The sequence below is a fragment of the Cataglyphis hispanica genome, chromosome 8 (assembly GCF_021464435.1).
Source record: "Cataglyphis hispanica isolate Lineage 1 chromosome 8, ULB_Chis1_1.0, whole genome shotgun sequence".
In the NCBI taxonomy this organism is placed as follows: Eukaryota; Metazoa; Arthropoda; class Insecta; order Hymenoptera; family Formicidae; genus Cataglyphis; species Cataglyphis hispanica.
Window position 1 is genome coordinate 3,992,726 of NC_065961.1, and position 27,082 is coordinate 4,019,807.

Genomic DNA, 27,082 nt, shown 5'->3' on the forward strand with positions numbered 1-27,082 from the left:
AAAAGAGATATATACATTTTGGTTTCAACTTTTTTACTTTTATATCATCTTTTCAGAATATGTGGTAACTATCTTTTTCTATAATTATATATATTATGACATATAATGCTTTTTTATTTACTTTTTCCGAATAAAAAAAAATATATAATATATACATATGTTCACACATATAAATTGCAATATACAATAGGAACAAATTGAAAATTCCTTATATATAATTATTGAAAAACAATGATTTGTTATTAAAACTATTTTTAAACTGCTCACATTTCCGAAAGAAACGAGTATATTTAATTTCGCGAAATTGTTTAAGATTCTTTCTTTTCAGTTTCCATCTCTTCACAAGGAACCTTGCTTAAAAGTCGTTTGATATCTTCCTTCAATGCTAGAATAACCTGCTGATACTCCTGCATTTGTGTCGTATATTTTTCCTGTAGCTCCTCGTACCCGCGATATACTTTATCCAATTTCTTTCTCGCTTCTAAAGGTTGCACCTTTCGTGTTAAACCTAAGAGACTCTCTATATGGAAAATATGCTGTCGTGTCTCTTTCAATTCCTGCCTCAGAGCGTTTAGTTCCACAATAAGCATGCTATTCTCCTCTATCATTTTTTCTAAACCTTTATCACCGGTAGCCGTGTCCTGGAACACTTGCTTCCTTAAAGATGCAACGGTCCTTTCCAAATAGTCCCTTTGCTTGATGAATTCGCATTGCGCGTCCACATCTGCTTTGCGACTACGTAAAAATTCATCGTCCGCGCTGTATTTATGATATAAATCTCTCACCGCCGTTTTCAAAGCGTTTGGTTCTTGTATGAGTCCCGCAGCATTGAGAATGTCTACGCGAATTTTTCGCACAAGCTGTTCACACCGTTTATTTTTATGCATTTCGCGATCGAGCTCTTGACGCGCTGCGCGCAATTTCTCACGCGCTTCGTGCAACTGCAATTCTAGATTCACTTTAGTTTTTTGAAGACTTATGAGCTCCGCCTCCATGTCCCGAATATTCTCCTTTAGTTCCTGTATTTCACGATCTCTCGGCTCTATTTGATTCTTTAATTCCTCTATCTTGTAATTTAGTACGAACTTGAACTTTTCCAATTCCTGATTTGTCTGTTTCATATCGTATATCTGTTGCTCTTTGTCTTGAATAATAGCATTTCTCTCGCTGATCTCCTTTTTCAGCTCCGCTATTTGCTTCTCCAGTTCTTGTATATTTTTATGAAACTGCTCAAATTCACTTTGTACGCGATGCACTTGTCTTTTCAGATCGTCCACGTCTCTCTGGCTGGCTATGAATTTATTTCGCATCAGTCCGGCCTCTCCCTTGAGCTTCAAATTGGCCTGTCTTTCCTCGTACAACAAATTTTCATACTTTGTACGTATTTCGAGAATCTCACGATCCGCGTCATCCTCTATCTGTGCCATTAAATGCTCGTGAACGCGTTCTTTGTGCGCCATTTCATCGGACGATTCTTCCAATTCCACTTTCTTTTCGTGAAGCAGAGCTTCGTACTTCGTCACGGTTCTCTGTAGCTCTTCCGCGTCGCGCTTCTCCAGATCTTTTAATTGTTTCTCATAGTTTTCACGCATTATAGTGGTACGTTCTTCGAATGCCTGATACTTATCGTATTCTGTAATTAATTTGATCTCATAATTGCTTTCCATCTGTCGCATTGCTTCCTCGTGAGCCTTCTTCATTTTCATAATCTCTACATTTATGTTATTGATCTCATTTATATGGTCCTCCTCAAGCTTTTCAATCTTATCTCGAAGTTCCTCGATGGCCTCGCAGTAACCTTGATGCACGGCGCGTAACGTGTCATTATGTTGTACATCAATTTGTCGCAGTTTATACGCGTGCTCGGTTTCCATTTCTCTCATTCTCACCGTCAGACTCTTGATTGTGTGCATCTTTTCCTCTAAGTCGCCTGTGCCGATTAACACTTCATGCGTATATGGTAGATCTCTGCTTATTTTCGCCTTTCCTTCGGGATAGAATAATTTCCAAATGCATAAACTACCATCTTTTGCAACGGAGATTAAACAATTCTCATTGTAAGGGAGCGCGATCTAGAATGAAAAAAGAAAGAAATGAAAGAACAATTAGGAAAAGCGATTTATACAAAAGATTTTAAATAACGTATCGCTACCTGTGTAATATCGACACTGTGTATATGAAAGTCTAGCGATTCTATCGGAGTTTGAAGCGGACACTTCAACGAGATAATGATACCACCAGAAGTTATGAATAGCGTTATATCATCTTTTCCCATGAGCATTTGATGCATTTCTCTACCAGGCAAAAAAAACTCTCGAATAACCTAATAAAAAAAAAAGAGAAAAGTATAATTTTTTAAAAATCTTTATACATTTCCAAATTCAAAATTTGAAATATAAACAAAAATTTCATTTTCATACCTCATTTTTTTTTATTTCGCGTATATAATCGTCATTGGCGATACAATAAAAGAATGAAGTGTCCGAAGACAACGCAATGTCATGCAAGATGATGCCCTTCAAAATGATTTCGCCGGATCGCATGCCGGTGGTCATGTCCCATTCGTATATGGCACCCTCCGTGCCCATACTTAACATTTTCAGATCCGTCTGCGACCAGAGGAGAGCCTTCACCCTACCCGTATGTCCTTTGAGGATGAAGGGATTATAAAAGCCAATGGTGGTGTACACCTGCACGACATTGCCGCTGACCGCAGCGAACAAGTGACCGCCATAACTGAAGCGAATCGTTGTACAGCTTCTAATGGCAATCTCTTGCATTGGCAACAAATCGTCAATTAGGATACTCATGAAACGCAGCTTGTCAGTGAAGCCAATCAAACAGAACAGCCCCATTGGATGTAACGCAATACCATATATATCTTCAGTGTATTGTTTCAGCATGATCATGCTCTCAGTTTCGAAATTCCACAATCGAACACTACGATCCAGCTCGCCGCATGTCATGAAGACCGGCTTCCATGCACACGTGGCGAGACCGCTGATAGGACCATGATGTAACGGCTGGCCCATGATTCTAAGCAGCTGTGGTTTAGGGTCCTTCTGCAGATCCAGACCCCACAATGCAGCGTAATACAGCTGAGACCAACCGGCGGTGATAATCAGCTGGTCAAGTCCGGGATTCACATCGATCATGTTGATCTTATATAGATTCGGATCTTCATCTTTCAACACCTGCTTTGGAAGCACATAGATGTTTCTCTTCGTATACTTGTGCTTCCCTTCCTTTTCAAAAAGTATTATGGTGCCCGGACCGTGGGCGTAGGCGAAACCTCGTGGAAATCCGATCAAGCAACGCACGTTCTGCTCCCAGGTGACCAACTCTTCTTGATCGTTGTCCAATGTCACCGGCAAGCTAGCGACAACGGGCATAACGTACTCCTCACGGATCTTGAGGTTCATTGACATCGTATCTGATATCCAGTAAATGTTTTTCAAATCGCCGTTCTCCATATAGAGCACACGACCCTCTTCGGTACCGACGAGCATTCGGTCGCTGTCCAGCCAGGTCATCGAGGAAACCAAGAGACTATCTCCCTTGGTAAAACCGTATGCACGCCAAATTGTCTCGGAAACGATAAGAAATTTGAAGTTGTACGGGCCGCCGACCGCCACCACTGACGAGTCTGTCGGATTGCAGGCTAATATCTCGGGGATCGCCAATGGATTTTGCGGATTTGCCAACTTGGACATCGACTCGACTTTACCCTTCTCCCAGTTATAGAAGAGCAATGTTAGATCGGGTTCACCAGTAATCGCTACTAGATTCTTACTATCAAAGGTGAAACCTATGCTCGTAAATCTAGTTACTCCTGGCGTGTCGAAAGGTATTCCGAGCAGTTTTCTGCGCTTCAAAGACTGGAGATCGTAAACAGATATAGTAGGTTTGTCCCCCACTTCAGATACAGCGACGTATTTTCTATGAAATTATAACGATTTAGAATTATCTATGCGCCTTGTGCAAGAAATGGAAAGATTAAAATGAATTAATAATCATTTACATTATCAAACTATTATGAATCCTTCTATTTGATAAGTTTTTTTTTATTAAAATCAAAAAAACGAGCAGATTTATTTCATTTAACTTATTTTATTTTACAGGAACTAATTTCTTTATTATATCATTTATTATATCTGTCTGAGAAAGTATATTTTTTTTTTCTCAATGTATAATTTACTCACTTGTTAGCCGAGACGCAAATGACATTTATATTTTTATCGGATAATCGAATCAACTTTTGCTGATACTGAAGAACATTATGAATCGCCAATACATTACCAACGGGATATAAAATTTCCGCATCCGTAATGTAATGTGCGTTACCGATTATATCTGTTTTTAAACCATATAGAACACGAGTTTGCAAGGACGCTGCCATTTTGCTCGAAAACTTTTTTACAAATAATTAATCGATAAAAATAATATCCACAATAGATATTTCCATTCCTTTCTCGATTATATCCTTTATGTATTTTTCCTTAAATTCTTCACCCTTTACCATTCCTTTTTGTTTTTAATATCTGAATATGTAAGTATTTCATTTTGAATGCAAACGATAGAATGCGAAAGATTGCAGGAAACGGATCCATAATGAAATTGTTTACATCTCCCAGGTAACGCACGCTTGAAATGGGATAAATGTTAGTAAATTACCTCTAAATTTAAATAAAGACTTATTGTCACAGGAATATATCATAATCTCTCTCTAAAATCATACTATAATTATATATAACTATATCCGTATATTTTACTATTACAATTTATATATGTAATTTTATCATATACATATAGATTAAAAATTGTAAAAATATGAATATATAGGTATGTTATTATTATTAATTTATATTAATATAAATTTGAAATATATTATAAGATATATTGTAAAATATTATAAATTGCTCACAATGTAATCTCTAACTTGATATATATTCTTTCTATGCACAATATTAAAATGATATTATTTTAGAATGTTTTACTGATAGTGAGACAAAAAATATGAAAAAAGCTGCGGTCGGGAAGATGCTAGAAATGCTTCGAAACGTTACATTAACCAATCAGAATAAAGAAATCTTTGCTCTTTTTGTCCTAATTGGCCAATCAAATGCTTTTCGAAGAATTTCTAGCATCTTCCCGACCGCAATCAAAATGAAAGAAAAATGAGACAGAAGATCACTGCCATGATTGGTTGCTTCGTTCGCGCATGTGCAGTTTATTTTTATCGGCGCTAACATCAAAGAAGAGTTGCGTTACTATACATTCTGCATCTATGGATTAAAGGAAACTTCAACGGAACGGTTTTCATTCAAATATCAATTTGCTCGGATAGTTGTTTTTTGGCGCCAAAGTATTTGCATGATAAAAATTAGCATAAAAGACTTAGATTGATTAATTTTATCGTATATATCAACGCAAGGTAATTTTTCGCATTAAAAACCAAAACGTTACTTTTTTACAGTGTTCTAACCTGTATCTTATATCCCTATTACTACAGCCAAAAGGTCAAATTCTTGAAGCAAAAAGAATTGTTTAGGAGTTTTGAAAAATTAGGATATGTATATATTATATTATCTTATATATTTCTCTTTTTAGGAAAATGGAAGATTCGATAGCGACACGTTTAAAAAGACTGGTAACAAATAGCAACGAAGTCTTAGAGTTCAGATTGATCCGCGATCTTGATGATTTGAACTCAAAAGAAACTGTATTTAAACCAGAAATGACTTATCAAGTATTTGGAGATAGGTTTGTTATTAAAATGCCAATTATTCGAATATACATTCTCTATTAACAAATATAAAGATTATGTATGATATATATATATAAAATTATCTGTCATTTTTTTTATTTATTGTAGGGAAATAATATTTGGTTATCAGGATCTAAAAGTACAACTGTTCTATGCAGCGGGTTGTTTAGAAACATATTTGGGAATGACATATACAGAAAAAGTAAATGCAGAATATGAAGGAGTCGAAGCTGATGAAGTTTTAACAAAGATTGCCGCTAAACTTGCACCTGATGTTCATTATAGCTTAACTAATTTTACTAATGCACTTGTCAAGGATGACACATTTACACCATATGGGAAATTGATACATTCTTTCTCATTAAATGGTACTTTTTATATTTTTCAATATTATATTTTTATGTTTATATATGCTATTAATGTATAATGATTATACTTACATATACATGTAAACAATTATAGATAAAGGTACCACGAAGCGATTTGAAATCTACAAATCTGATATGAATTATAAAGGATTCAGGGAATACCATCAAAGAATTCAAACATTTCTTCTTTGGTACATAGACGCAGCTCTTTTTATTGATGTGGATGACGATCGATGGCAATACTTTAATATGTAAGTATTATTTGATATGTTTGATATCTTTTATTATCCGAATCAATAGATAAATAAATAATTGCAAATATAATATACTTGATATTAATTAATTAAATAATTAAATAAATATTCTCTTGAAACAGATTTGAAAAATATACCACATCCATGGGTATAACTCGGTATGCTACGATTGGTTTTGTTACTGTGTACCGATATTACGCATATCCGCAGCATATTCGGCCGCGTATCGCTCAATTTTTAATTTTACCATTGTTTCGCCGGATGGGTCTTGGTACACACTTATTGCAAGCGATTTATCGTGAATACAATTCGAGAAATGAAGTTAAAGATATAACAGGTAAAATGAAAAAATGATCGAGAAAAAAAATGTATCGTTCGTTAATAATTTTCTCTTAATGAATTTATATTTGCAGTTGAAAGTCCGTCCGAGGTATTTCAACGATTGCGAAACTACGTGGATGCTTTGAATTGCAGCACATTATCTAGTTTCAAGCCAGAACGTTTAAAGAAAGGTTTTGACAATGAAATGGTCACTGAAGCTAGGGACAAATTCAGAATAAATAAGGTATCTACGTTAACATGCAGTTTATTTTTTACTTACCGTTATCATTTTTTTTTTTTTTTCTTATAAATATTTTGCCCGAACAGAAACAAGCTCGTATAGTATACGAAATTCTACGACTGCGCGCGACGAATGTTGCAAATGCGGAAGAATATCGAGCATATAGATTAGATGTGAAGAATAGATTGAATATACCATTTAAAAGAAAACAGAATGAAGAGGCAAAAATAGAACGTGCATTGAAAAATGAAGATAAAGGAACGTTTACTCATGATAATGGTCTACCATCTGAAGAACAACGAAAAGAGATACTGGAAAATGAATATCGTCTTTTGGAAGATGAATACAAAACGATTATTAAACGCTTGGAATACGCTACCGATGTGTGAAATGTTATATTAATTGAATTCGCATTAAATAATTAAGAATTTTTTAAACTGTGAGAAAATATATTAATGTAATTTCCAATGTTTTATATTTGTGTGTACGATTGTGCTATCTTTCCTCTTTAAATTTTTCTTATTTTTTTATTTCTTGTTCGATATTTCGTTGTTTTTTATATTTGTTACTTCAGTAGAAACACACGACCGTGCTCAGTTAGCAGTCATCGGTACGCGTGTCATTTTACAATCCGTCAAAATGATTAAATAACCATCAATAGATTCTTCAAAATTTCTAGTATAAGATTCGTTATCATCATCAATAAAGAAATAGTAATACAAGTATCTTTATGCTTTTTTGAATACACAAATTGAAATTCTGCATTTTGAATATTATTTGCGATGTCATACATATTTAAACGCTAAGCAAAGTGAGGGAGGAGTTGCGAATTATGGTAACTCGAAAGATAGAATGCCGTCTGTCGTCCTGCGAATCTCATGTCGCATCTGAGCCAGACTCCGTCCGAGGAAGCCACATTGTTAGCCCGGGGTTACAAGCTGCTAAGAAAGCTCGGCGAAGGTTGTTACGCAAAAGTTGGTATCATAATTAGAGAATTAAATTTTTCCGCCCAAATGTTTCTAAGTAATAACGCTCTTTTCATTTATTATAGGTATACTTGGCCGAGTATAAGCCGGAACACGAATCAGAACGAAATAACATCCTAGCTTGCAAGATCATCAACACCACGAACGCACCGCGAGATGTTGTCCGAAAGTTTCTGCCGCGCGAACTGGACATTCTAGCGAAGCTGAATCATCCGCACGTTGTGCATGTGCACAGTATTTTTCAGAGGCATACTAAATACTTCATATTCATGCGTTTCGCCGAGAATGGTGATCTTCTCGATTTTGTATTGAGGAATGGCGTGGTATCGGAGAACCAAACCCGCGTGTGGTTTAGGCAACTCGCTTTAGGTATCGTAATATTCGTATCGTGAAGGAATTACGGTGTAAATTTGTAAATCGATTACAAATATATGAAAGTATATTAGTTATTAATCGTAGCTCTATTCTTAGTTGCCTCTTCGAAAGGTCAATGTCGTATTTTATAATCCTAAGAACAGAAAATCACAATAATATCAAAGGACATTAAAATTACATCATAATGAATTTTGATAGTAATTATGATGTCATTTTGATGTCATTTTGATTTTTGTGATTATTGTGATTTTCTGTTCTGTTTTGGCTGTTACATCGAGATTGCATATAATTTTTTCAACGCAAATTTGTTTTCCAGGTCTTCAGTATCTACACGAGATGGAAATAGCGCATCGCGACATCAAATGCGAGAACGTTCTCCTGACAGCCAATTACAATGTAAAATTGGCAGACTTCGGTTTCGCCCGTTACACGATCGACAGTCGTGGTAAGCACGTTTTGAGCGATACGTACTGTGGCTCGCTGTCGTATGCGGCGCCGGAGATCCTCCGCGCCTATCCGTACAATCCCAAGATATCCGATATATGGTCGTTGGGAGTGATTCTGTACATATTGCTAAACAAGGCCATGCCGTTTGATGAAGATAATATAAAACGTTTGTACGAGTTGCAAATAGCACGCAAATGGAAATTTCGTAGTAAAATAAAGGACAACGTGACCGATGTCGTGAAGAAGCTCGTGAACAATATGCTTGAACCAGATGTGTCTAAACGCTGGCGTTTGGATCAGATCGTGCATGGCGATTGGATCGCCATGGATCCGCGTCTCATGGTGCTTACTCCTGCGGAACAGTCCGCGCTGAACTACGCGATCGAAGAACGAAAGAGACACGAAGAGAAGTTCACAAGGAGGGTACCGCCACAAACAGAGAGCCTCGTACGATCGTTATTTTTAAACATTCTTGATAAGTCCAAGTGTCTCTTAACATCGCTTCCGTCGTATATCGTGTTAACGATGCGTAGAACGCTGCTGGTCATCTACCTGGCGTACACGCACTTTTTATCGCACATTGAATTGCAAGATTAACTGAACTTGCAATGCAATTGACATCAAACGTGTCGATTCGGTTACTTTTCGCAATTCTATATAATTAAGAAGAATACAGATAGCAAATAGTGCCACGCGAGATTACGAGTGACCGATTTTCAGAAACGGTTCAAAGTCGAGGAGAGAAGGGGGATCAACAATGATTACAGATCGCGTGCAGCAGAGGAAGTAACGATCCCTAAAGATACCGTAAAAGTATGAAGTTAGAATTAATTGTATATTATATATATCATCAAGCAAAATTAGGCAAAATTTTTTTCTTTCTTTTTTAGGCGACAGTTTCAACAGTTATGACAGCTGGAACTTAGTTTATAAATCCTGGTCTCTATCTCGACTCTACAACACTCGCCTTTTTACACATATTTATCTAGCACTTGTGAAAATAAAACAACTAAAAATAATTTAAGATGCATTGCAATTCAATATATTTTTTTCAGAACATTTATCATAGATACAATTAACATACATATCTATAAATTTTCTTTTTACGTTTTTCTCATTTTCGATTTGCAATAGTAAGAATAATAGATATACGAGTGTAAAACATATTTACAATATATATACACGCTTATTTGCAAAAATAACTAAAGAAATTATGCATTCTAATTACCTACGTATCGCGCTTTTAAGACAGCCGTGTGGTTTGCTGTTGTCGCTTCGACGTAATAATCAGCACCGAGAGCGAAAGTCTTTATTTTTCCATTTAGAGGCATTTTAAAAATATGTTCAGGATGAGAGACTCCTTCGAGATTCCACATACCGTCAGATCGTATTAGTAAATGTTGATTGTTCGGTGTCTTGCTGATTACAAACGAATTCGAACCTGGCAAAATGTATCGCTCGAACTCCTTCCACACTTGATAATGCAATATCAAGGTTTGTTGAGATAATCGCAAAATAATCCATATTGAATTATTAATCGGTTCCACAGATGCTTCAAGTATACCAGGCACGTATAGTTCTGTCAATGTTTCATAATTTTATAATCTGCTTTATTTACATAACATGACTAAATAATATTCTTTTATTATAGACTCACCTGCTTCCCGATAAAGTTGTTCTTCTGCTGCAATATATGAATAAATCCAGATGAAATCTGATGACACTACTACTGCAAAGACACCATTATTTATCGGCACTAATTTTTTCGTTAAAAACGCGCTGGAATTTGTACCGATGAGAATATCAAATAATTTCGTATCATTGCAAAGCGAGGAAATATTTTCCGATTCGCAAAGACAAGTGTTGTTCAGATCTATCACATTCTCACTATTAAAAATGCTAGAAGTGATTTCCAATACATCCTCATCTACTTCTTCAAATTTATTTACATAAATTGCACGATCTGTAGAAAAATAACTTGAATTATCAGAATATTTGAACGGTATTAATGCGTGATCGAAATTATAACTCACTTTGCAATGCAATTGTTATATCCTCTACCAATTCCACAACTTTCGTCGTTCTGTCCAAGACGACGTCTATTTCATTCTGATTACTAATGTTCGTCAAATCTGTTTTTTCATAGAATCCGCTGACTGTAACATTTCCGAAAATTTCAAGATCATTCCTAAAATCGAATGTGCTGTCTATCGTTTGCACCGCTTTATGCTTCTTCATTTGATTGTTTGTCAATTCCGTCAAATTTACGTCGTTCACGGTGCCGTCAATTATAAGGGAAGGCGCATTAAGCTGACCTCGTATCTTTTTGATTCCAAACAATATCTGATTTCCAGATTTTAATAATGCTTCTTCGATCTTGCGACCCATAATCTCACCTTTGACACTAAAAAAGAGAGGTTTAAGTTCTTAATGACTGTTTAATAATAATATTGCTTGAGTAAATATAGATTACCTCAAATTGTTCAAGACGATGTTGTTAAAAGTTTTTCGACCTTTAATTGTAGTTAGCTTCTGACACTTTTGAGTTAGAGCGGTGTTAACGAAGTTCGAGAAATCTATATTTAGCAACCAAAAATCTTTAGTTGTCAAACTTGAAATCGTCTTTTTTCCAGTGATAATATTCTGTTTCGCGTCATGTCTAACGACGTCAGTCTTCAAGTCGATTCCATTGAGTTTACCATCCCAATTGAAATTGTCTATATAAGTTGAGCAAAAATAATTTTTTTTTAATTTTTAGAAATAATATCATTTCACAAATAATATCATTCATTCCAATTTACACAAACCGCCTTACTTATATCCAATTCTTCAAAGTGCCATGCGGCATTTACAGTTTGTGCTGTATCTCTCATCAAGGAATTAGTTAGCATATCTTTCAAGCTAATGTCCGAAGATTCAAGAGTTGCATTGTTCGCCGCAATGATAGCGGGCACTGCAACATCTTTAAATGATGAAACTACGGTAATATGCTGTTCTTTCGTTTTACTCAATAATTTGCTCGATAACTGCGACCACATTTTTACATTCAATGAATTTGCAGGATTCTGAAACAAAAAAATAATTAACTTTTTTTTTTTAAGGATACTTTTTTCTGGACAAATCTCTTTTTTTAGCGACATCCTTACGTGTATCATAACATCTGCTTTTAAAGTTATATTCTTAACGTTCATGTTGCTACCAGAGAGAACGGTATCCTCGTTTGCCATCCATATGTTTTCGGATAATTGTTTGAGATTCACATCTCGTATATTTTGCACAATTGGCTCTGTTGAAAATTTAGCTGATCCTGAAAATAGATGTATATATATATATGTCATATTAAAAATATTTTTGTTGCTTTACAAAATATAACTATTGAATTTCAGTATACCTTGTATAACAAATGTCGATGGTATATCACTTGCTATATAACCGAAAGTCTGAGGCACATTTATCCCAACTGTTTTCAATGTTGTAGAGATTTGTTTTGAATGAAGATTAGGATGCGCATCTAAATGTGAGAAATTTAACGTCGAACGGGAAGCATATATGTGGTTTGATGTAAAACCGTTAGCTGTGGGAGTGAAAATAAATAAACAAATTAGATTCTTAATCATTTGGAATCAAAGAGAAATATAAGTGACTTACCGAATGTCACGTGTTCCAAGGATATTACGTCGTTTACTTTCAGTACATTTTCCATAAAAGACTGTATATTAATGTTATTGATTTTTCCGATATCGCTATCCGCTTTTATAATTACGTTCTTTACTTTTGTAGGTAAAGAGAGATTGAGATAGGCGGGCGTTTCAAGATTGTCAACGACGAGCTTCGTAATGTTTATTGATCCTTTGAAATGATTTATGTCCATCCACTTGTTCATTTGAATGCTCAAGTCTACATAATATGATTATTTAAGTTTAATGTCACGAAATCGCTTTACTAATTAATTTATTTACCTCTTAGATCTGTTCCTTTAATTTCCGATGCTAAAATATTCTTGATGAAAACGCGACCTGTAAATAGCTTCTTTGAAAAATCAACGCTGCGCAAAGCTGACACTGAATTGAAGACGGTCGTATTCAAATTATCAGCTCCGATTATGTGCGAAACATTTAAGTTTTTTACAACCATATCATCGACCGTCAGCAAAGAAGTTATAATTTCTGGAGTGACGACTTCCGTAACACATAAAGGAATTGTCAGTCTGAAAGAAATATATTTTTAGAATTGTATGTTTTTTATTTTTTTTTTTTACAGCGAAAAGAGAAAGAGAGAGACGTACTTTGGAATCGGAAGCTTTGTATAGGTAGCGTTTGTCAAAACGACACTGTTATTTGTGAATTTTGTGCCAGAAATCACGATAGTCTGAGTAGAATTTTTTGTCACCCAATTCGCGTAGTCCCACAAAGTCACGTTGCTCCATTGCTGTGAGAATAAAAATTAAAAAATGCGAGATAAATTTACGATACATAGTCGCATACATCGTAAATAAATTTTAAAATAATTTCAAATAATTACTGTTTTATCACTGGATAATATTAAGTGCACTGATACATTAGAATTTAGCGGTATGCAATTTTTCGAGATCTCTTTCAGGGACATTCCGCGAGTTCGAACGATATCTTTGACCTTGACAACATTGCTGAAGGTGACGTTTTGTAAAAAGCGATCGCCGTACAAGATCAAAGGTGTAGAAATATATTTCAAGGGCGCTAATTTTTCAATTCCTTTGCCTGTTATTCCGCCTTTCAGTTCGACAAGTCCTGTGACTCTCACTTTCGCGGCGGTTATCGAGCCGTTCATTACAGTCAGTTCAGTACCATTCAATGGCAAGAAAAATTCGTCCTCAGTTAGATGTAACTCTTTCACTGTTGCCTTTCTCATATGTACTATTTGTCGGGTGCTATTCGTCGCGATGTCCAACGGAATCGAAGCATTTATCACATGCAAGTTGGCGAAGATATGTGTACCTAAAATTCATGCATCAGAAATAAGATATAGTATAAAAATATTTTAATGTTTATATATTAACATTTTTTAATATGTTTTATTTATTTTAAATATTTAAACGTGAAGAAGAAATCTTACAATTAGTATGTTGTGTTACATAATAAACTACCTGAAATTTCTTGATTTCCTGAAATTTTTAACGTTTTTTCTTGCAGATCCTGCATCAGTATCCCATTGATAGATTCTGTCACAGATATATCATCTATATTAAAATTAGGAATGGGACATTTCCAATCATTCATCGTTTTTACTTTTACTTTGGCAAACTCTAGAGTCTGATTGGCAATTTCCGAATTTACGTATTTAGCAGCAGGTTTAACTTCGTCATCCGTAATAATACGATGAATGTAGCAAGATGTTTTGCACTTGACTGTAATCTTTTTGCCATATAATACTGTATGCTTAGACCCTTCGGTATTTTCTGTTTCTTGCGCTAAGAGACTATTTGCCGCATTTAATTTGGCAATTGTATTATTATATTGTTGCGTTAAGCGGACCAAATCCTCTGTATTATAATCATTTAGCTGTAATCAATATTTAAATCTAATTTTTTTTATTATGTTGGTTCAAGACAGAGGATAAAAATCTTCTACTGGAAATAATAAAAAACATTGAGAGGCAAATATCTCTTACGTTTAGAACACGAAGTCGACCGATGTATGCGTTCGAGATGACGGGATTCTTGAATTCTGGAATTTTTTCCAAGTTTCTTTGAGATAATTTTTGCTTGATCTCCGAACACCAAGCGGCTATTTCATTTTGTAAAGATTTCCACGTCTTCTTCGCGGCCCAAACGGGTCTCAGAAACTTCCATCCCCCGTTTTGATTTTGTGCCACCAGTATGTCTTGATTATTATATGAATGAATTTGACGAATTTGAGTGTTGGATAACTGTTTCATGTGCGTCTTGAGAAATCTCCATCCGTCGTATTGATAAATTCCTATAGCGTCCTCCTCCGCGAAGAGAAGAATGATAGTGTTTTCCATTGCCAAGGAATGAATATATACCGAAGCGATTCTTTGAAAGGGCACGAAACGACCATACATTTCTTTGTACAAAATTGTAGAATCGTTACCGGCCAAAACCAGGAAGTGCTCTTCAAAGTGGCCTTTCTTGAAGTAGAACGAACTGACATCTCTACCATAATGCAATCTTTGTATCTCTACGAATTTATTGGAACGCACGGAAAAACGAAATATCTTGGTGAGAGATCCTACAATCGCGATGTGTATAAAGCTTTTGTTCTGGAAGGGTAATAATTTTCTTGCCCCGAAGCGCAAGCTATCGGTTTTGTCGAAGTGTTCGCCGAGCCATACGTATACGAATATCTTCGTTTCCGATGCGACTCCCAAATACAATTGATTCATCCCGAGCCACATATCTGCGTGCGTCACTCCGGGAATCTCGAACTCCTGTTTGAATTGTAATTCGTAATCACCGTTCTTGTTCTTGCCGAGACGAAGAATGACGATCCCATCAGTGCCCTTTTGCACAACTATAAGCGTACCAGCGCTATAATTCCTTACGATTATTCGTTTTCCATCGGATAACGGATACATTGCCGCGAGTTGCACTTCATTATCCTAAAAAAAATTATTATAGTTATAGAAAACAGGGAGTTTTATTTTTATCCTTTTAAATAAGATATTATAACGCACAACGAATCGATAAAGTGATATATTTGAGGAATGGACAGTTGCTGCAAGCCTAGCCATCAGCGAATGTTCATCTCCTATGGAAAAGAAAGTTATGTCCTGAATGTCCGATAGATTGAAGGATGAAGTCTCTTCGAAACCTTCTAGTACATTCACGTCTGTAAAGTAAATTAAAATCAAGCGATTACGGATTACAATTCAACGTACATTATTCGTAAAAATCATATTTCATCGTCTATATGTTATATATTACATTAAAATAACTATATAGTATATTAAAAATAAAAAAATAAAAATTAATTAAATTTTAAAAAATTGAAAAAATAATTCTTTTGGTTTAATTTATTCTTATTTATTTTTTTATTTGATCATTTTGTTTTAGCTCAAATTATATTTTATTTACTACGTGGATAAAAAATAAGATAATAATGTGAATATAAAAATAATTATAAAATTAAAAACAAATATTCCAATGTAGACTACTACCAAATATGGGAAGTATTGAAAAGCTATTTTCATTCATATATAATCTATATTTTTATTCATGACTGCTATTTAAAAGGAATATGACATTTTACTTCAGCCACGAGTATCAGCTGACGTATCAGCTGATCTTTTGATAACCTCAACGTAAGCACTCTCAATATACGTGAACAAATAGTCCGAACGACATCAGTATTTATTATCTTAGTTCGACCGAACTGAATGTCATCAAATTAAAAATCCAGCGAAACGGACGAATATATTATTCTATTGTATGAGTTGGCGTTCAAAACATGTCCAGTCCAGAGGAGGTGACGGAAAATCTGACGGCACAGGTGAACGAACTGCAAGCTTTGCAGTCCGTTTACCCGAACGAGCTCGTCGTGGCGGACTATGGGGTTTTGGCTGATATCAACAAATACATTGAGCACCCCGATCGAGAATTACCCCGATGGTTGGAATACGCTATCGCAATCCCGTTGAACGGTGTAATATAATATTTATGTGTAACATGTAACGATACATATACTTTTCACTACTTCATGTAATATTCTAATTAAAAAATTTTTTTTCTTTGCTATATAAAAATATATATGTCATTAACATGTTGCTTGTATCATGTTGTAGAAGAATATTGAGTTGCTAGTCAATCTACCAACCAATTATCCACAAGAGCAGCCTGATGTATACGCAAGAAGCTCTTGCTTGGACAGAACACAACAGTGCCTACTAAACAAGGAGCTGTCTATTATCATGAAAGCCCAGGAAGCAGGAGAGCCTTGCATTTATACACTGATATCATGGCTGCAGGATAATGCAGAAACTTATTTTGAGGCTTCAGCATGTAACCAAGCAATTAAATGTGATGACACAACTAAGAATGACATGGAAGAGACACAGACTGTGGTGACTTACTCTAGATATTGGATTTACAGTCATCATATATATAGCAAATTTAAACGACGAGATGTGGCGAATTTGGCAAAAGAAAATTCTATCACAGGATTCTGCTTAGCTGGTAAACCAGGAATCATTTGCATGGAAGGAAGTCTGGAAGATTGCGACTATTGCTGGCAAAAAGTAACGTTAACAATTTTTCTATATTTTAATTATTTGACACGATATTTGGATAACTTATATCCTTATAATTTGTAGATTAAAACTATGAATTGGCACAGGATATTAATAAAATTATTGGAAAAAGAGGAAGATTGCAATGATGTAGACAGCATGCGCAGGTTTACAGATTTTCAGGAGGTCTCCTTTCCTACCACTGAACGTCACAATGATATGGGTCAACTTCTCAAATATTTATCAGACCACAACTGCCAGCATGCATTTAAGGAACTTTTTGGTATCGAAGGAAAGTTCAGCAAATTTTCAGATTGATATAATTATATAAAAATGTATATAAGAGTAATAAATTTAATAACACAGGTATTAATATTAAAGATGTATTTTATATAATTTTTTTTTTAATTAATATCATGAAATTTCATAAATATAACTAGAATTAAAGTTTCTTACCTTTATTGAATTGCAAATCATTCTGAAGATTTCTTTTTTGTCGCTTGTTTTTCTGAAGGATTGTTTTGGTCGCATTTTCCATATATTTATTAATTGCATCATTAATATTATTTGAACTGTCAGTACTTAATACTTCATATGCTAAAAATATTTTAGATGAAGACAAAAATTTTTATATGTGATAAAAGAAAATGCTAGGATATCAATATTAATATTTTACCATTGGTGAGATTTTTAAAGTATTCCGTCGTTTGATTAAGTATTGCATATAAATTTTCCATGGAGTAAGATTGAGAAAAATGTTCGCACTTTGTTATACATATTAATGTGATAATTAGAAAAAGTTTGTGTAACATATTTGAACATACACAGTGAAGCCTCTCAAGCTACTGATCACGACTGATGATGATAACAGTGGATTGGTCATGAGTTGACTACTACCCAACAATATATTGTGTTTACAGTTTTTTTCACACATAACTTATATGTACACATTCAAATTCCAATCTATAATACATGGATATGTGTACGCAAACATATACAAGGAGTCTCAAAATTTTTCTTATTTACAATATAATTTAGTAAAGATGATATATTCTTAATGCATAAATACAATACACAAAATAACAGATTGTAAATGACTGAAAATGAAAAAGTTTGAGATCTTCTGAACTGAATTTTGACAAATAAATAATAAAATGTTGTCCTTTCTCATTTATAAATATTTATAATCTTATCTAATTGTAGCATAGCGTAAAAATTCATTGGTGAGAAACTGTCCTGGGATATAAGGCGCCGGTGGACCAAGGATATCCTGTGCAGGACTGTGGATTTTGATTTGCCTCATATGGGTATCCCTGCCATTCTGATGATTGCTAATGACTGCTATTTGAATCATGAATGTCCTAATGGGGCGATCATTTATGTTTTTAATAGGAATTACTATCCAACCGCTTGGTTCATTTAAATCCATCACTTCTACCTCTTGGAGATCATTGAAGTTGGTCCCAGCTCTGATACTTATCCTAGAAATTAGCAAAAATTGTTATTTACATTGATAACAGCTAATCCTAATAATTTATATCTACAAATAATGAGAAATATATCTACCTGTTAGGAGTATAGCTCTCATCTAATTTGTAATCTGTGTAAATACATATGTCACGAATGGTCGTTTTTCTTTTAAATTGTATGTTTACTAAATGAGGTAATTGTCCATCTGATTGCCAATAGGTTTCCGTGATATCATCCCGAAGCTGATCCACGCCAAATCCTGGTTTGCAACTCGACAAACTCCAGATCGCATAATTCCCAACTTCTCGTACCCTACCAGTCAGCTGTTCCTGTACAGGATCTATCTCACCTAAATGAAAAGAAAATTTCGATACACATAAAGTATATCATTTCTTACATTTAGAAATTTAATTAAATTACACTTATGTGTAAAACAAAAGATGCTAAAAAAACAATACCTTTACCTGTGTTATTAGTCTTATTACTCATAGTTAGGTTATAGATTCTTCAAGTCAACTGTTCCAATATAACGCTCTTGATCTAAATTCTTTCTTTTTAACTATTAGAATATTATATATATATAAATATATTGCAAATCACATAATATTTAAATATATTAATTTCTAATCCCCTCAATATATACACACAAATATTTTAAAAACCAGACTGTTACCTCGATTCTGCGAAATTTCGATACTCTCGAACGATATTTTAATTTCGACAGATATAAAAGTGTGAGTTTAAATTAACTTATAAATATATTTAAAACAAAAAACAATTGTTTTATTGTTAGAATAAAAGCATATACATAGATTGTTACGTCACTTGAGTTATTTTTCTTACAACACAATAGAAAAAAAAAAAAAAAAAATAAAGTTATCAAGCCTAATTGGCACTGTATACCTGTGTATATATTTGTTTATTCTGTTTATTACATATTATTTATTATCACAGATTATTAAATATACTTATAATTTTTAGCTATAATTTATATATGTGTGCATAATACTTAAAAAAAAATCTTTGGCGTTATTTCAGCTTTATTAGTGAACGTTTCAATTTGTTCTTATTAAAACGTTTCTGGTTTCGAAAATCAGATTTTTGTTGTGCCATAGGTCACTATGGTTAAATCGATCGTCGCGGCGGCACATTTCTATTGTCGTCTTTGCATTCTTATCATCATTTGCGCTTTAGGAGAGTCTGTGAAATCGATGAATCAAATTATTAATTTCTCTCAATCCCCGATTAACAAAATAATGACAATCTGATCGGATCGATTCTGTTCGACAGCTAGTTCAAGATTAATTAAATAAGCAAATCTCGATGACGTTAGCGCTGTCAAGAATAGATTACACGACGGTAGGAGTTACCTCACGTGGCACAACTGTCATATTTCCACCTAATGAAGCAATTAAACAGCCGCAAAAATTCGCCGTTGCGGATCACGATGGCATACTGCACATTTATGGTATCTATTTTTATCTTTTATTAAAAAACTCATATAAAAAAAAAACATTTCATAATAATCAGCAAAAAATATTTTGATATTAATATATAATTATGTATAAATATATATATAAGAAGTCCATAATATATGCATTTTTTTTATATATTCTCTGTTTATTATACAGAAAAAAACAAGAAATTAAAAAATAATTAAAGGAATATATTTTGCATTTTTTTCTTTTTTTTTTAGAAAAAATGAGTCGATTAGAGTATATAATATTTTATAGAATTATAATAAAATATTATAAGATTATAATAAACTATTTTTTTTTGAGAATATTAAAATATATTTGAGTATGGAAAAAAATACAAACTTATTCTTTGTTGTAGGCATGAAAAAGGGAGAGCTGCAATTGTCTTTTAAATCTTTGCCTGGCCCAAAAATCCATAAAATGGTCCTTGGTGGCACGATAGGTATGCCGAGGGATAAGATTTATATTGCGTATGACAGCTCCGTAAGGGGATTCACGAGAAAAGGCAAACTGTTCTTGGAGTTTGATACCAGTCTTATAGATCCAATTTCCGCCTTGTAAGTTTACTTTGTTCTCACTTCCTCATAATATATTATTAATTGTCATCGCAGATTTACTCTGTCTAGATATGTTCTTGGTCCTGATCTCGCGGCGTGTGCGCGCGATCTCTATCACAGATACAGGGATTGCAAAGACGCCGATTCCTATCTGGCCGGGGAAACTTTGCACGATGTCGTGCTCTTGCCCGGAGACGGCAATGTGGTGTATGCTATTCTCGCTTGTGCAGACTGCGCGGTAATATTCGACGAGACGTATCAAAGATTCATCTGAAAAGTAGTTTGATAATATTAATTATAATTATAATAAATTATTATACAACATGCATTCTCTCTCTGCTTTTTAGGTACGCGTTCTACATGGCACAAGAAGTCCGACCGTCCTGAGATTACCGAGTGCTCCTACGGTGCTCTCTGTATATAGGTAATCATCTGAGTGATGCTCGTATCGTATGCAACATTTTAAACAGATTATTTCAGATTAATTGTTATACGCCGTTTTTCAGAGATGGAGAGGTATATTCGAAAGATCGCGTCTTGGTTGGCACCGCGGATGGTAGAATCGGACTGCTAATTCTCCAAGGCAATAAAACTCTCCGAATCACCTGGTTATTGACTTCGACAGGTTCGGGAATCACTTCGTTGGATACTCATCAGTTGCAGGACGGTATAGACATCCTTGTGGGTCGACAAGACGGAGTCGTCGAGGTATACACGTTTCCCGATGAAGATGTGACGTCCACTCTACGCTATCACTATGTAAGCCAATGTAATCTAAGTTTTCATTGAATTGAATTCAGATTAATTTAGTGGCGATATATTACAGAATGCCGGCGAAAGTATTAGTACAGTCGTAGGTGGTATAATTGGTATCGCCAATTATCCCGAGGTTCTCGTAACGACTTATTCAGGCCGAATATTTGGATTGACTACCAGTCCGCCTGGTTTGCTAGAAGCAGGACAAAGCGATGTTGGATTGGCCAGACTAAAACTAGAGATACAACAACTGCAGGAGAAATTGAATGAGGAGAAAGAGTCGTCCAATTTCATGCCTGATCCTTTAGCACCTTTGATATTAGCACTGAATCATAAGTAAAATTTGTTGCTGCCAAATTATATTTTTTTTCTATTATTGAAATATAAAACTGATTAAATGAGATTAAAATTAGAATTAAAATTAATTCGTAGGATGATTTTACATAAAGAGGATGCGTCGTATTCCCTTTCTATAGAGCTGGACGCGTCGATCGACAATATTCTCATACAATCGGATACACCTATCGACCTGTTGGAGACGGAGAACAACAGCGCAGTGGTCAGTCTATCCGCTTGCGATCCTAGAGATGGCAATTTCGTTCTTGCTACTTATCGATGCCAAGTAAATATATCTTACATTTCATTGGAATTTTTTCAGAATTATAAAATTTTAAAAATTTAATATTTTTTCACAATCAATTTTTACGAGAAATAATTTATCGACAGATTAATACAAATCGATTGGAAATGAGATTGAGATCAATCGAGGGTCAACCGGGTACCTTGCAGATTTATGTAACATCTCAGGTATATTTTAACATAATTCGTTTTCCGAATCTCAAATCTATTTGTTGTTAACATCTTTGATTTTCAGGTGCAGCCGAAACGTTGTCGTAAAATCTTAATTCCTATTTATGCCTTGTCTTTACACGTCAGACAGCACGAGGACGATGACACCACACAGTCCAGTGGTCCATTTAATGAATTAAAATTAAACGGCAATTTCACGATTGCCGAGGTGTGATTTTTCATTCTGTTGCTCTTGTTGCAAAAAAGCGGCTTTTTCCATATTCTTCTTAGATTTTTTTTCCCAGATGCATGCATGGCTTTCTCTGATATTACCGGATGTGCCTGAAAGGCCTCATATTCACGAGGGCGAAGCTGTCTTAATATATATCTCATCCTTCATCGGGACGGTCCTCAAATGCAAATATAAGTAAGTTCATAACGTAAAATTAAATTTACATTTGTCTTCAATTTTTCAATAAATTGTAGAAAAGGAAGTGCGCTTTTTCTCGGCGAGAGTATATCCAGTATCATAATTCTTAGAGACATATTGACGAAGGAAGCAACGAAACGAAAGATAAAGCTAGACGTGTTTTGCGGTAATTATCGATTATTATATTTCTCTTCGAAATTGTAAACTAAGTAAATTGAACATTGATTTTCTTACAGAAGTAGCAGAAGGAAGTATATCTAAAGTCCTAGAATTGATTCTTCCCCGATTAAATACAGCCCACGATTTAGTACAGAAAATAAAAATTCTGGACGCTCTCGAGGAATGGGAACTCAAGTCCAATCCAAAGGAAAATTTATGCTCCGAATATCAAGAATTGCTAGAGAAGGAAACAGAGATCAGATCGCTTATGATGAAGGATACCGAGATTCTGAATAGATTGCACGCAATCATTACCGACTTATACGTAGACTGGGAACGAGCAAAACGATCTCGAAGGTGACGATAGATGACTTTTTACGAAAATATTATTTCCTAATTCTAATGATATTGTTCATATAAAACAGGATTAGTGGTAAGGAGGCCACGGCAAAGCTTCAAAGTGCTCTTGAATCTAGGGACTTAGCCACTATCTTACAAATTTTCACTGGTAAAGCTGATACAGTCGTATCAACACTAATACCTGCGGTTATTTAGATGTATCAAAAATTGCAAAAGAAGTGGACCAATTTCTATAAACATATTCAAGTAAAAAATATATTTTTTTTAACGATGATTCACAATATATAAATCGCTAAATTGTCTAGACTTAAAAATGTACTCAATCGTGTGATTAGTGTGATTATAACATATGTCTATGTATATGTGTGTGTATGTGTGTATAATATTTTTTATGAATCTTGCTGTTTTTTCGATTTTCATTTATGTGAAATGGTAACGGCCTATATACTTTTACATAAATTATTTACTCTTTTCAAGAAATATTGGAAGATATGTTACGCATTATTTATAGGCAGTGCGTTCATACAATTCATTCATTTCAGTCATTAGATTTACAGATTTAGATTATCTGGAAATAAAAATCTTTAAAGTTAAACTTTAAAAGATTGATAAAGTTATGCATAACAGAATTTTATGCATAAAAGAATAAAATGAAAAATTACAGCATTTTAAATATATTTTCGGACAATCTGCTAAAAAATCCGCGATTAAAATGTAATTTTTTACAAACCGGTTGAGCGCCAGTATTCCGCAAATAATACAATTTATTGTACAACATATATTCTCTTCTCGTGAAACAGTCCAACATTATATCGGTCCAAAAAAATATTGCCTGCAAAAACATAGAAAAATTAAACATTTTTTTATCTATTTAAAAAATTGATTAAGACAATTTAGAGATATATTTATTCTACTTACATGTTATCAGTCGTTCGCGCAACAGCTTCCAGGGGATCTCTGTCTGCGGTTATAGTATCTGCCGTCGATGTTATAGTGTATTCCAAGTTTTGTCCAGTATGCGGTAAAATGCTCTCCGGATTATCGTCCGGAGGAACGATGTCCACTACATTGCCTGTCGCCTCAACTTCCAATTTTAGATCTCTCACGAGATCCTGAATCGTTTTCGCCTGTACTTTATCGCCCTCCACACTTTCCACATTCTTCCCCGTTAGAATCCTGTTCAGCGACTGCTGTTTATCATTCGTCTTCGCTCGAGAATGCGTATGCATGTGTCTTTTCATGTCGCTTCGAACTCTAAACGGTTTCCCGCACACTGTGCATGGATGTGGCTTCTCACCGGTATGTATACGACGATGATTTTGTAAGTAACTACTCGCTCGGAACGTTTTGCTGCAATACTCGCAGCGATAATTTTTCTCTCCAGTGTGAATACGCCTATGCACAATTAACGAGTACTTTCGTGCAAATTCTTTGGCGCAATATTCGCACTGATATTGTTTCTGCTCTGAATGAATACTCGTCGAGTGATATTTCAGGTCGCCCCACTGTCGGAAGTGTCGTCCGCACACCTCGCATTTGTATGGTTTGTCACCGCTATGAAGTCTCATATGTACCTGTGTTTGTTGATAAAAAAAAATTATATTATTATTATGCAACGCTTTGCTAGCGATATTAGTGTTTACCTTTAATGCGCTAGCAGCAAAAAAACGTTTGCTACAAATCTCGCACTGATGCGGTCGATCTCCGCTGTGAGATCGCATATGATAGACTAAACTATTTTTATGATGGAATGAACGATTGCACTCACGACACGTCAAATCATCACCTACGAGAGAATATAATTTCACTTATATCTTTCGATTTCTTTCAGCAAAGTCGTTCAAAAAGATTTTTGAAGAAGATTAATACAAACTTGATTTTCGCGTTTTTGGTGATTTCTTTTTCTTAGCAGTCTGTGGAATGTCAGTCTTCCCCTTCTCATCGGAATTTTTATTCTCGCTAACGGCCGATGGTTTTATTTGTTGTTGGTCCCTCTGTTGTACCTCTGTGGCATCGGTAATGGTCCATAATGACGATTCGTTGTTTGCAATGGGTAGTGGAGAGTCTGTATCATCATCAATATGTGCACCAGTTTCTTCCACTGTGAATAAAAAAAGAAAAACATTTCTATAAGCAGTTTCTATATAGCATAATTTTAAAAACATTAACATTAGAAGCATTCTCCCTTACCTACACCTCGAATACCTTCCATAAGGTCTTCAGGTTCACTGAATTCTTCAATTACAGTATTTTCTAGACTATGTACTGTTTCTGGCACTGATATTGTGATATTAGTATTCGTCGCTTGAGCTATTCGTGTCTCTTGTTTTACCGGTTCATAATGCACCTATAAATTATTCAATGTTTGTTTTTTTTTTCTTTTTTTTATGTAAAGATTTATATTTGTATGAATGATATTTTGTTATAAAGATATGTATAAATTTTACATATAACGTAATTGGAATATACCTTTAAATGTTCAAAGAACTTCAGCTGACTGTTAAATTTAGAACTACACAATTCACATTTAAAAACATTAGTCTGGACTTCACTAGTCAATTCAACTGTTGTATTTTCTTGACCCGACTTATTATCTTTCCGTGTCGCATTCTTTTTGGTCTGTTGCTGTTTCAGCTTACGAGGTATCCTCTTCTTGTGCGGTAAAGTTCTCTTAGGTCCAGACGCCGACGTGGCATCTTCACTGCTCTCTGTAGAAACCTCAACATCATATTCACTCTTAACATTGATAAACTCCTGTTTTACGTTTTGCGTGATTCTTTTAAATGGTTGCAAGGGTGGATATACAGGAGGAGTGGCATTCGGTTCTGACACCGTTTGAATCGAGTATGAATTCACGGGCGCTAGAGTTTCCAGTTGAGAAACGTCCGGTAGAGTCGGATCCTCGTGTTGAGACTGGATATGGAGTTGTTGCTGCTTCTGGTGCTGATGAAACTGTACCGCAACCAGAGCTGCAGCAAGCCTACGGTCCTCCTGCATCACATAATTCACATTCTACATTTCAAGATATAAATGTACAACCATACATGCAAGCACAACTGTACATGCACTAAGTAGCATATTACCTCTGTTAATTCGTGCGACAATAAATCGTCTGCCTCGTAATATTGTGTAGCCGTGCCGTAATCCGTGCCAACACCAGCATTGATCATATCCACAACCATACCTTCCGAGATTAATTCACCATTTAGAGATAACAGCGGCACTCCTTTGCTTAAAGATTCTCCATCAGCCCTTTGAATAGTGATATACTGTGCACCTTCCATTCCCTCCAAGAGCACAGCTTGTGCTTCCTCTGTTGTGACTTCCATAATTGGGAATACTGCTGGTACAACTAATAATTGTCTTATATAAAATCTTCTACCAATCTATAGAAGCCAGTTCTTTGTACCTTGAAACAATTTAATTAATTGAAAATAATGTAGAGATACTTTTTACAGTATATTTTTTTTTTAACAACAGAACAACAAAATATATAAGTTTTCAAGCAATATAACATTTTTCTTACATTTTTATACAACAAAAAATTCTCCATATTGATATTAAATAATAAAATAAAGTTAAAATCAAACGGTAAACTTCTCATTAACATTGAACATTCTTAATACCATTAAGCTTCATGACCACTGAAATAACATCTGTTCTTTTTGTTCTGAAACAATTATGTCCATTCGATGAGAAAAAAATGCGAGAGATTTAATTAAAATAAAACAAACATCTAATGAGGACGCTGATCGAGGTTTAAATTTAGCGCGTATTTGGTGCATACTTTAGGTCTCTGACAGCGAGACCAAGGTCACTGCACCCGGACCAGTTGGAAAATCACAGCCGCGTCTTGATACGCGTCATGCGCGCAAAAATTCCCTCGCTCTCACCTTCGTTTGAGATAATTCGCGTGCCCGGCTGGACTCCTTGTTGTCGCCCCGTTAAATTTGCGTGACATAAACAAAGCGAAATATTGAAACACTGTAGGACAAAATGTGACAACAGTGCTTGGCTCTTGACGCCATTAAACCGGATGTACCCCACCCGCGCCACCCACGCAGTGACGGACTGACATTCACGCTAAGAGCGAAAAACCCT

General features: G+C 34.9%; 8 protein-coding genes across 16 annotated transcripts; 4 read left to right on the forward strand and 4 right to left on the reverse strand.

The window, feature by feature from the left end:
- Window positions 1-55: 55 nt before the first annotated feature.
- LOC126851352 (cilia- and flagella-associated protein 57) lies at window positions 56-4,938 on the reverse strand. Its single transcript, XM_050595232.1, has 4 exons — window positions 4,203-4,938; window positions 2,421-3,939; window positions 2,153-2,323; window positions 56-2,072 (listed from the first exon to the last, which is right to left on the reverse strand). The coding sequence occupies exons 1-4, from the start codon at window positions 4,397-4,399 to the stop codon at window positions 309-311; spliced, it is 3,651 nt and encodes a 1,216-aa protein (XP_050451189.1). The 5' UTR covers window positions 4,400-4,938; the 3' UTR covers window positions 56-308.
- Window positions 4,939-5,271: 333 nt separating this feature from the next.
- Window positions 5,272-7,388, forward strand: LOC126851689 (histone acetyltransferase type B catalytic subunit). Its single transcript, XM_050595895.1, has 7 exons — window positions 5,272-5,434; window positions 5,611-5,763; window positions 5,876-6,135; window positions 6,230-6,386; window positions 6,512-6,726; window positions 6,803-6,954; window positions 7,038-7,388. The coding sequence occupies exons 2-7, from the start codon at window positions 5,615-5,617 to the stop codon at window positions 7,338-7,340; spliced, it is 1,236 nt and encodes a 411-aa protein (XP_050451852.1). The 5' UTR covers window positions 5,272-5,434; window positions 5,611-5,614; the 3' UTR covers window positions 7,341-7,388.
- Window positions 7,389-7,776: 388 nt separating this feature from the next.
- LOC126851690 (testis-specific serine/threonine-protein kinase 1-like) lies at window positions 7,777-9,776 on the forward strand. 2 transcript variants are annotated; one of them, XM_050595896.1, is made up of 5 exons: window positions 7,777-7,925; window positions 8,003-8,306; window positions 8,629-9,206; window positions 9,480-9,572; window positions 9,650-9,776. In XM_050595896.1, the coding sequence occupies exons 1-5, from the start codon at window positions 7,830-7,832 to the stop codon at window positions 9,683-9,685; spliced, it is 1,107 nt and encodes a 368-aa protein (XP_050451853.1). In that variant the 5' UTR covers window positions 7,777-7,829; the 3' UTR covers window positions 9,686-9,776. The 2 variants fall into 2 exon arrangements, 1 of the variants encoding a protein (XP_050451853.1); XR_007687726.1 differs by having other exon boundaries at window positions 8,629-9,572; window positions 9,650-9,705.
- A 202-nt stretch (window positions 9,777-9,978) lies between these two features.
- LOC126851686 (uncharacterized) lies at window positions 9,979-17,812 on the reverse strand. The gene is made up of 16 exons (XM_050595886.1): window positions 17,659-17,812; window positions 17,439-17,579; window positions 15,432-15,586; window positions 14,406-15,356; window positions 13,882-14,296; window positions 13,281-13,732; window positions 13,045-13,187; window positions 12,719-12,966; window positions 12,408-12,656; window positions 12,151-12,333; window positions 11,906-12,066; window positions 11,575-11,824; window positions 11,233-11,476; window positions 10,793-11,163; window positions 10,417-10,722; window positions 9,979-10,338 (listed from the first exon to the last, which is right to left on the reverse strand). Exons 1-16 carry the CDS (start codon window positions 17,792-17,794, stop codon window positions 9,980-9,982), a joined length of 4,764 nt encoding a protein of 1,587 aa, XP_050451843.1. The 5' UTR covers window positions 17,795-17,812; the 3' UTR covers window position 9,979.
- LOC126851691 (RWD domain-containing protein 2A) lies at window positions 15,982-17,362 on the forward strand. Its single transcript, XM_050595897.1, has 3 exons — window positions 15,982-16,399; window positions 16,539-16,991; window positions 17,067-17,362. The coding sequence occupies exons 1-3, from the start codon at window positions 16,205-16,207 to the stop codon at window positions 17,298-17,300; spliced, it is 882 nt and encodes a 293-aa protein (XP_050451854.1). The 5' UTR covers window positions 15,982-16,204; the 3' UTR covers window positions 17,301-17,362.
- A 200-nt stretch (window positions 17,813-18,012) lies between the features above and the next one.
- Window positions 18,013-19,216, reverse strand: LOC126851692 (anaphase-promoting complex subunit 10). 2 transcript variants are annotated; one of them, XM_050595898.1, is made up of 3 exons: window positions 18,911-19,216; window positions 18,549-18,801; window positions 18,013-18,463 (listed from the first exon to the last, which is right to left on the reverse strand). In XM_050595898.1, exons 1-3 carry the CDS (start codon window positions 18,939-18,941, stop codon window positions 18,172-18,174), a joined length of 576 nt encoding a protein of 191 aa, XP_050451855.1. In that variant the 5' UTR covers window positions 18,942-19,216; the 3' UTR covers window positions 18,013-18,171. The 2 variants fall into 2 exon arrangements, with proteins under 2 accessions (XP_050451855.1, XP_050451856.1); XM_050595899.1 differs by having other exon boundaries at window positions 18,917-19,207.
- Window positions 19,217-19,347: 131 nt separating this feature from the next.
- LOC126851687 (Bardet-Biedl syndrome 7 protein homolog) lies at window positions 19,348-23,180 on the forward strand. Of its 2 annotated transcripts, none has more exons than XM_050595887.1 (13): window positions 19,348-19,920; window positions 20,289-20,487; window positions 20,542-20,725; window positions 20,835-20,911; window positions 20,994-21,246; window positions 21,314-21,579; window positions 21,676-21,865; window positions 21,970-22,050; window positions 22,118-22,261; window positions 22,338-22,459; window positions 22,519-22,628; window positions 22,699-22,978; window positions 23,047-23,180. In XM_050595887.1, exons 1-13 carry the CDS (start codon window positions 19,776-19,778, stop codon window positions 23,174-23,176), a joined length of 2,181 nt encoding a protein of 726 aa, XP_050451844.1. In that variant the 5' UTR covers window positions 19,348-19,775; the 3' UTR covers window positions 23,177-23,180. The 2 variants fall into 2 exon arrangements, with proteins under 2 accessions (XP_050451844.1, XP_050451845.1); XM_050595888.1 differs by having other exon boundaries at window positions 20,557-20,725.
- A 42-nt stretch (window positions 23,181-23,222) lies between these two features.
- LOC126851688 (zinc finger protein 271-like) lies at window positions 23,223-27,041 on the reverse strand. Of its 6 annotated transcripts, XR_007687725.1 has the most exons (10): window positions 26,875-27,020; window positions 26,608-26,651; window positions 26,065-26,333; window positions 25,451-25,993; window positions 25,172-25,328; window positions 24,855-25,082; window positions 24,625-24,767; window positions 23,900-24,555; window positions 23,712-23,813; window positions 23,223-23,549 (listed from the first exon to the last, which is right to left on the reverse strand). XR_007687725.1 is itself a non-coding variant. In XM_050595890.1 (9 exons), exons 1-9 carry the CDS (start codon window positions 26,940-26,942, stop codon window positions 23,789-23,791), a joined length of 2,112 nt encoding a protein of 703 aa, XP_050451847.1. In that variant the 5' UTR covers window positions 26,943-27,020; the 3' UTR covers window positions 23,223-23,788. The 6 variants fall into 6 exon arrangements, 5 of the variants coding, with proteins under 5 accessions (XP_050451847.1, XP_050451846.1, XP_050451848.1 ...); XM_050595890.1 differs by having other exon boundaries at window positions 23,223-23,813; window positions 25,451-25,972; XM_050595889.1 differs by having other exon boundaries at window positions 23,223-23,813.
- Window positions 27,042-27,082: the final 41 nt, after the last annotated feature.

Coding starts and splice junctions, on each gene's coding strand:
- LOC126851352 (XM_050595232.1), bottom strand. CDS start 4,399: ATGGCAGCGTCCTTGCAAACTCGTGTTCTATATGGTTTAAAAACAGAT. Junction 3,940..4,202: donor ATTTGCGTCTCGGCTAACAA/GTGAGTAAATTA, acceptor ATAATTTCATAG/AAAATACGTCGCTGTATCTG. Junction 2,324..2,420: donor GCGAAATAAAAAAAAATGAG/GTATGAAAATGA, acceptor TTTTTTTATTAG/GTTATTCGAGAGTTTTTTTT.
- LOC126851689 (XM_050595895.1), top strand. CDS start 5,615: ATGGAAGATTCGATAGCGACACGTTTAAAAAGACTGGTAACAAATAGC. Junction 5,764..5,875: donor TATCAAGTATTTGGAGATAG/GTTTGTTATTAA, acceptor TATTTATTGTAG/GGAAATAATATTTGGTTATC. Junction 6,955..7,037: donor ACAAATTCAGAATAAATAAG/GTATCTACGTTA, acceptor TTGCCCGAACAG/AAACAAGCTCGTATAGTATA.
- LOC126851690 (XM_050595896.1), top strand. CDS start 7,830: ATGTCGCATCTGAGCCAGACTCCGTCCGAGGAAGCCACATTGTTAGCC. Junction 9,207..9,479: donor CGCCACAAACAGAGAGCCTC/GTACGATCGTTA, acceptor ACCGATTTTCAG/AAACGGTTCAAAGTCGAGGA. Junction 9,573..9,649: donor TCCCTAAAGATACCGTAAAA/GTATGAAGTTAG, acceptor TTTCTTTTTTAG/GCGACAGTTTCAACAGTTAT.
- LOC126851691 (XM_050595897.1), top strand. CDS start 16,205: ATGTCCAGTCCAGAGGAGGTGACGGAAAATCTGACGGCACAGGTGAAC. Junction 16,400..16,538: donor TCGCAATCCCGTTGAACGGT/GTAATATAATAT, acceptor ATCATGTTGTAG/AAGAATATTGAGTTGCTAGT. Junction 16,992..17,066: donor GCGACTATTGCTGGCAAAAA/GTAACGTTAACA, acceptor TATAATTTGTAG/ATTAAAACTATGAATTGGCA.
- LOC126851686 (XM_050595886.1), bottom strand. CDS start 17,794: ATGTTACACAAACTTTTTCTAATTATCACATTAATATGTATAACAAAG. Junction 13,188..13,280: donor TATTATCCAGTGATAAAACA/GTAATTATTTGA, acceptor TTATTCTCACAG/CAATGGAGCAACGTGACTTT. Junction 12,067..12,150: donor ATCGACATTTGTTATACAAG/GTATACTGAAAT, acceptor ATCTATTTTCAG/GATCAGCTAAATTTTCAACA.
- LOC126851692 (XM_050595898.1), bottom strand. CDS start 18,941: ATGAGTAATAAGACTAATAACACAGGTAAAG. Junction 18,802..18,910: donor GACTAATAACACAGGTAAAG/GTATTGTTTTTT, acceptor CTTTTCATTTAG/GTGAGATAGATCCTGTACAG. Junction 18,464..18,548: donor GAGAGCTATACTCCTAACAG/GTAGATATATTT, acceptor GCTAATTTCTAG/GATAAGTATCAGAGCTGGGA.
- LOC126851687 (XM_050595887.1), top strand. CDS start 19,776: ATGACGTTAGCGCTGTCAAGAATAGATTACACGACGGTAGGAGTTACC. Junction 19,921..20,288: donor TGGCATACTGCACATTTATG/GTATCTATTTTT, acceptor TCTTTGTTGTAG/GCATGAAAAAGGGAGAGCTG. Junction 22,262..22,337: donor GCAATTTCACGATTGCCGAG/GTGTGATTTTTC, acceptor TTTTTTTCCCAG/ATGCATGCATGGCTTTCTCT.
- LOC126851688 (XM_050595889.1), bottom strand. CDS start 26,942: ATGTCACGCAAATTTAACGGGGCGACAACAAGGAGTCCAGCCGGGCAC. Junction 25,994..26,064: donor TGTCGCACGAATTAACAGAG/GTAATATGCTAC, acceptor CTTGAAATGTAG/AATGTGAATTATGTGATGCA. Junction 25,329..25,450: donor AGTTCTTTGAACATTTAAAG/GTATATTCCAAT, acceptor AATAATTTATAG/GTGCATTATGAACCGGTAAA.